The following is a 6696-nucleotide window of genomic DNA, read 5'->3' as shown; positions in this document are numbered from 1 at the left end:
GTGTCCCTGAATCTACATTATGTCAAGCCCAAAAGGTTGTGTAGAAGAACCACCCCCATCCATCCTCTCCACATGAGAACTTTCATGGATGGTTCTGCCCATTGAGGCTTTGTTCCCACTGCTACACAAACAAGAATTTTTCCCAGGCAGGTCCCTGCTCTTTGTCAGTGCTGCAGCCTGGTGACCTCAAACAATGCTGAGGACTCCTCCACAGGCAGTGGGCTGTCAGCTCTGCAACCATGTGCCAGCACAGCCCCCACCAGGATTTGGCTTCTTAGAGAGGCACTTCATGACAGATGTACCTTGATCCTATCAAAAACTGAGGGAAATGTTTTAAAAATTATTTCAGCTACAGCATTTCAAACTAAAGTCATTTTATGACAATAATAAATGGCCAGATTGATCTCACCCTAGGTCTGTATTTCAGGTTACAAATAGAATTTTAGAGTCTGCAAGACATGAACATATTTAGAAGATTCAGATTTAAGTTAAAAAACTAAGAGTCAGAATTTATTTAAGGGAAGGTTGCTATCATAACATCTTGGAACATTTTGCATGACTAGGAGTAAATAAAGCTGTAAGTTTGCTTTATGATCTAACATAGTCAGAAATATGCATTAACAGAGGCAAGGCACAAGTTACATCTGGAATTTTCAGTTATTTGAATACAACATTGCCATTAAAAGTGTAAAAGACAAAAAGATAACTTCGTACTGGGATTGGTGACAGACTTACCCTAGTGAAAAGTCTCCCATAGGCAGCACATTTTCTGAAATTGAGTTTTATCAATTTCTGATAACATTTTTATCAATTCTGATAAAATTTTCACTTTTATCTGTGGTTTCTAGAAGAGGACAAGAGTTTGCAGAGACTCAGTGACTGCACAACCACAGCCATGGTGTGACAGCCCAGAATGCTGAGTGCATCTCATCCCTGATGCTCAGTGCAGAGAGAACAGCAATCACTTCAGTGTCCTGCACTTTTCCTGACGTGTTAAAATACACATCCTCTTCATCACAGCCCTGAAATCCACCAGTAACTCAGCTTACTCTCTGGGGACATGCAGCAATTTGGACTTTTTAAAACCACCCAAAATCAGGAAACTCTGCCCACTGATCAAACTCCTGCTGAGTAACTGCATGAAGGTACCTTGGGTGTCTCAAAGCCTCCCGTGCCATCCAAGGGAAGAGAATCTTCTCAATAATGTTCCAGAATTGAATACCACTTAATTTATGTTGAGGCAGGAATTCCACCAAAGTCCATGTTGACTGGCATACAGCAAAAGCACAGTTCTCTAAGCAGCACTACGATTTAATAGTGAAAAATCTGAGAGCTACCAAAAAACTACCTGCAGACAGCAGCTGTGCAAAAGGGAAGGAAAAACTGTATTTTGTTAATGAATAAAAATGTATTTTGCTAAAGAGTTTGTGGTTTGGATCTGCACAGACTGGTGCTTGGAATCCCATCCCCACCCCTTTTTTTTTCTGCAGTCAGGCAGAAGAGGCAGCTGTACATTTAAACAAGTGCACAGGAGGCACCACAGAACCCTTCATGCTGCTGTACTGAGGACTCCATGAGCTGGACTCCCTTCCTCCCTGTGCCCTTATCCCAAAGATCTGGAGTCTGCAGGATCTTTAGGACCAGCTCCTCAAAGGCATGGTGCACTCCATCCTGTGTCTTGGCACTGGTCTCTGGAGGAAGGGGGAAAAATTATTTTATATTTGCTGGGAGTATATTCCACTTAGAAAAATGTATTTTGGAACCAGAGAGAAGATGGGAGTTTTTTAATGAGTGAACCTCCTCTCCATTCTCTCTTAAAGGTACACTTAAGTTGAACAGGATAAACAGAATAGATCCCAGTCTGAAGTACCACATTTTTCCACCAAAAAGAAATCCACAGTTGCCCATTTTCTCCATAATGAAGAAAAAGAAATTGTTCTCAGGTTGTGATAGTAAATCTAGAAGTTAATTATTCCATAACAAAGCTGAGAAACAAAGATTACAGAAGGAATTCCATGTTGTCCCCCATGTGCTTGAATTTCTCCTAGAAATCTTTTCAAGAAGCTTTCTCTTTAGAAACTCCCACCTTTATATCTTCACACTGTACATTTTATTGTTGCTCTAAGAATATTGTCTTTTATGTAGCTGCAACAGAAACTTGGAAATGAAAGATCAGCCAAGGTCCTTGCAGACACCAGTAAGGAAGAAAATTTCAGTCTGCTGGGCTCTGAATTAAAAAATCCTGCTAGTTTCAAGAGAATATAAAATTCATGGCTGTACAGTATCTGCAGTAAATCTGTTTCAGAGAAAACTGCTTCTGGTCAATGCAGAAGCTGAAGCCTACATCCCTGCACAGAAATTACAGCAAAAGGAACCAACATTAATTAGGTATTTTTAAAAAAGGTTTACAACCCATCAACCTGAAATACCTGTGTACATTCATGCTTGGCAATACCAAAATAAACATCTGAATGTGGAAGGTTTTGTCCCAGAGGTGCATACCTATAAAAAGCAGTGAGTGTTTCCTGGCAAGCTGGAGCCCTTCTTTTCTCTCCACTTCACGGTCAGGCTGCAGACACAGATGAAGAACATGACTGAAATAAGCTACACTTGCCACTTTCAAAAAGTACCCAGAAAAGCAGCACTGAAATGAGAGCAAAACCTCAAAAATGAGGTTTTGTTGAAAGGAAAAAAATGTCTGTGATATGTATTAATCAACTGGATTTTCCCATTCTGTAGCTCACTGCCAGGCTGGCTGTTAGGGGGTCAAACTGAACAACCTCAAACCACAGCACCCACCAGGATCACCCGAGTCCAGCACAGCCCCAGAACCACAGCATGTGCCAAATCAGCAGGAACTGAATGTGTTGCTGTGTTCTGGATCAAGCAGAAGCAGAAAGGCCCAGCAGTCAGTCCAAAAGGTCCATCAAAGGTTCTGAAACTGGGCACACTGGGTGTGAGTGTTTCCAGGGGTCCCAGGATGAAGGAAGAGATGAGAATCTTGACTCCATGTTTCAGAAGGCTGATTTATTATTTTATGATATATATTATATTAAAAACTTTACTAAAAAAACAGAAGAAAATATTTCAGCAGAAGGCTGGCTAAGAATAGAAAAGGAATTAATAACAAGGTTTGTCTCTGACTGAGACAGTCTGGACAGCTGGACTGGGATTGGCCATTAATTAGAAACCACCAGATGAGACCAATCCCAGATCCACCTGCTACATTCCACAGCAGCAGATAAGAATTGTTTGCATTTTGTTCCTGAGGCCTCTCAGCTTCTCAGGAGGAAAAATCCCAAGGAAAGGATTTTTCATAGAACATGTCAGTGACACACTGGGAGGGGCAGAGAGCCCAGCTCAGCAGAGCCACACTCAAATCCTCTCCTTGCAAGGCAAGAGCAGAGCACCTCACTGTGCAACAGGTGTGTAAATGTGTCAGAAAAGCCCAGAAAGAACCAGCAAGCAGTGCACCTCACAGCCAGCCAAAGAGCTGAGCTCCCCTTCCCCACCCCTGTCCCACAGTCTGGGCAGAAAGCAGCAGCTGTGCTGCAGGCAAATTCAGTGTTAGACAGGTTTGGGGCAGACCCTTGGACCATCTTAATGGAACATCATCAATTCCATCTCTCCAGGAAAGGTCCCATTCAAATCTTTAGCAATATCTGCTCCTAAAATGATAGGAGTGGAGCCTTCCCAGCTGAGCTGCAGAGTGAAATACCTCCTGACACAGCAGCTGTGTTACTTACAGCACTCACCTCACATTTACACACTGATGAATAAATAACCCAGGGAAGAATGGAAAAGGATGCATTCCCAAACTGACCTTATCAGTTTTATTGCCAACCAGCATCTTCACAGTGCTGCTGGAGGTGGTGTACATCTCCAGCTCATTCAGCCACCTTCCTAGTCCTGTGAAAGTGGCTCTTCTTGTAACATCATACACTGAGAACAGAGGCAAAGGAGCTTAGCAGCTTTAGAGAGTCTTGGACAACATTTCCTTCATTGTGACAGAACTCAGTCCATCCACACTTCCTAACTACTGCCTGGAAAAAACAAAAGGTGCTAGGGAGCTACAAAAAGGGGCTTCAACCACACACTCCTCCTGTGCTCACCCAAAGTCACCTCAGGATTACAGAACACAAGCACCTCTGCGAGGGAAAATCAGATTTACCACCAGAAATATTCTACCTGTTGATAGTGCTGAATTGGGCCACACAGAATATTTTGAAATAGGTATTTTGTCAGCTAATTTCATGTATAAGTACATGCACATGCTGCTGCTAAAACATGGAGTTAAAAGCTACTTAACTGCATTTACATAAATCACCAAGGTTTAAAAATCATAGGAAGAATATTTTGTACAGCAAAGTTAAGGTTAGCCTTCACAAATCCTGAAAGGAAGAACCCCTTTGTTTTCTAACTGCTGTTGTTACTCTGAAGGGGCTTTGTGTGTGTACAAACCTCGAGTCTTACCATAATCACAACAATCACATCAATAGTTTCTGGGGGGAAAGAAAAGTAAAAACATCCTGGGGAAAAGAACACAGCCCAACCCCTGATCAGCTTTATTACCAGAAAACCACCCATGAGATAGCTACAAAGCTCATAATTCATCCATTCAATAGCCTGCAGCATCACATCTCTGTCTTTTAATTTAAGCAATAAATTGAAGCAGCAGTGTTTCCTGCCTGTGGTTTTGCAGTGTTTGAGCTAATGAGCAATAATGTTCTAATAGCCATAATTATTCCTCTGATTACCTTGTATAACCTCCTTTTTCAAGGACATGCACATTTAGGAGAAATAAAGCCCACAATTTCTGTAATCATGCTTTTCTTCCTTTTATTTCATACCTAAAACAACCCCTTGAGCTCCTCTGTAGTAACTGGGAGTCACTGTTCTGAAACGCTCCTGTCCTGCTGTATCCTACAGAGGGAGGGGGGGAAAACCCCAAACACACAACATCAAATACATTTAGAACAACAAAAAAGGTATTTTAAACTAAACAAGATGAGCAAATTTAAAATTTTAAATCCTGAGCAGTAAGGAAAACATGAAGTGGAAGGAAGTCCCAAACCTTGACTAAGGAAGAGTTTAGAAGTGGTTTTGTTTGTCTGCAGCTCCTGCTGTACCATCACAACATTGATGAAATCTCAACATGAAGAAGACTTCAACAAAGAGAGAGGAGGAGCAGGAAGGAAGGGAGGAAACCACAAAAAGGAACTCTTGAAGCTCAGACAAATCTCCAAACCCAACACACCCCCGTACCTGTCTGGTACAAAACCTACCCAAATGGCCAGCTGCACTGCACGGCCCTCCAGCACCATTTTCTTCACTTTAAAATCAATGCCTGAGGGTCAGAAAGGGAGAAAGGGAGAAAGGGAGAAAGGGAGAAAGGGAGGCTCGTCAGAAGGAACTGCCCAATGCCCACCCAGGCAGCCCCACATCTGCACGACCCCAGCCCCGAGCCCAAAGAGAAGGAGCCCAGCAGGAAGTGTTATAGATGAGAAGCTTGACTAGATCAATATTCAAGCAGCAATCAATTTATTAATTAATATGGTAAAGTATGAGCAACACAGCGCTGGGTACAGTGGGGGCAGTTTCCCTCCAACTGCACACAGATAGTGTGGGCTTACAGGTATTTATTATTTTCTCAGCAGTTTCTATCCCAATTTTTACTCATCAGCAGTTTCTATTCCCAATTCTTACATCACAATTCTATAAACTATTGTGATTTAGTTCTTCTCAGGATGTACATCCCAAAAGGAGTATCCCAGGTGGTGGTGGTTTGGTTTCCAAAAGGAAGGAGTATTTCATCTGGTGAGGTCCAGCTCTCCAGATGTGGGGTCCACCTTTTGAATTACAAGGACTATAAATCTCATAACAGTGATGGCCAGTTTCCCTTGGTCAAAACTATTAATCCTTGAGTTGATGTTCATCTTCCTCTCTCAAGCTGCAAGTTTCCTTTTTATATATTCCAAAGCTATAGTTTCAAAGATCCTTACCACAAGAAATACTCTAAAGTAATACTTCAAAAGGTTATTATTGCAAAACTCATTAAGGCTTAACTACAAGAAGAAAGTTCCTGTCAAAAAGCACCATCCTTAAAGCTTTAATTGAAGTGGTGCTAAATTAAGTTAAGACTTAGAAAGGTTAATTGCAAACAAAGGGTAGGTTTAAAGGCCTTCTTCCATGCTTTACTTTCCTCAGTTATTATTAGAATTCGTCTTTATAACTGCCCCATGGTCGGTTTCCACATATATTACAATCACAAATACACACGTTGCCTGTACCTGGCACGAAACACAGCTTGGTATTTCACAGAAGGAGCCCGGCAGGAAGGAGCCCAGCAAGAAGAAACCCCGCAAGAAGAAATCCAGCAGAAGCCCAGCAGGAAGGAGCCCAGCCCCGGGCGGACCCGGGCTCACCGACGGTGGGTGCGAGGCGCGGCTCGAAGGCGCCGTCCGTGACCGTCCGCAGGAGGCTGTGGGGACACAGAGCGGACACAGAGCGGCCTCAGCCCGGGGCTGCGCTCGGGGCTCCCCCGCGGGCCGCTCCAGCACCTGGACTTGCCCACGCCGCTGTCCCCGACCAGCACCAGCTTCAGGGTGAGGCCTGCGGGCTCCATCCCTCAGCGCTCCGGCCCAGCCGCCCGCGGCTCCCGGCGGTGCGGCCCCGGCAGCTGCCGCGGCCCCGCCT

The 6696-nt window shown here is 43.6% G+C and overlaps 1 protein-coding gene across 1 annotated transcript; it reads right to left on the bottom strand.

The window, feature by feature from the left end:
• Positions 1-146: 146 nt before the first annotated feature.
• Positions 147-6663, bottom strand: LOC103821705 (ras-related protein Rab-18-B-like). The gene is made up of 7 exons (XM_009096636.4): positions 6561-6663; positions 6426-6481; positions 5286-5347; positions 4851-4923; positions 3824-3942; positions 2503-2569; positions 147-1691 (listed from the first exon to the last, which is right to left on the bottom strand). The coding sequence occupies exons 1-7, from the start codon at positions 6623-6625 to the stop codon at positions 1516-1518; spliced, it is 618 nt and encodes a 205-aa protein (XP_009094884.3). The 5' UTR covers positions 6626-6663; the 3' UTR covers positions 147-1515.
• Positions 6664-6696: the final 33 nt, after the last annotated feature.

The sequence above is a fragment of the Serinus canaria genome, chromosome 27 (assembly GCF_022539315.1).
Source record: "Serinus canaria isolate serCan28SL12 chromosome 27, serCan2020, whole genome shotgun sequence".
Lineage (NCBI taxonomy): Eukaryota > Metazoa > Chordata > Aves > Passeriformes > Fringillidae > Serinus > Serinus canaria.
The sequence above is the reverse complement of the archived record's forward strand: the minus strand, read 5'-3'. Positions and strand labels throughout refer to the sequence as shown.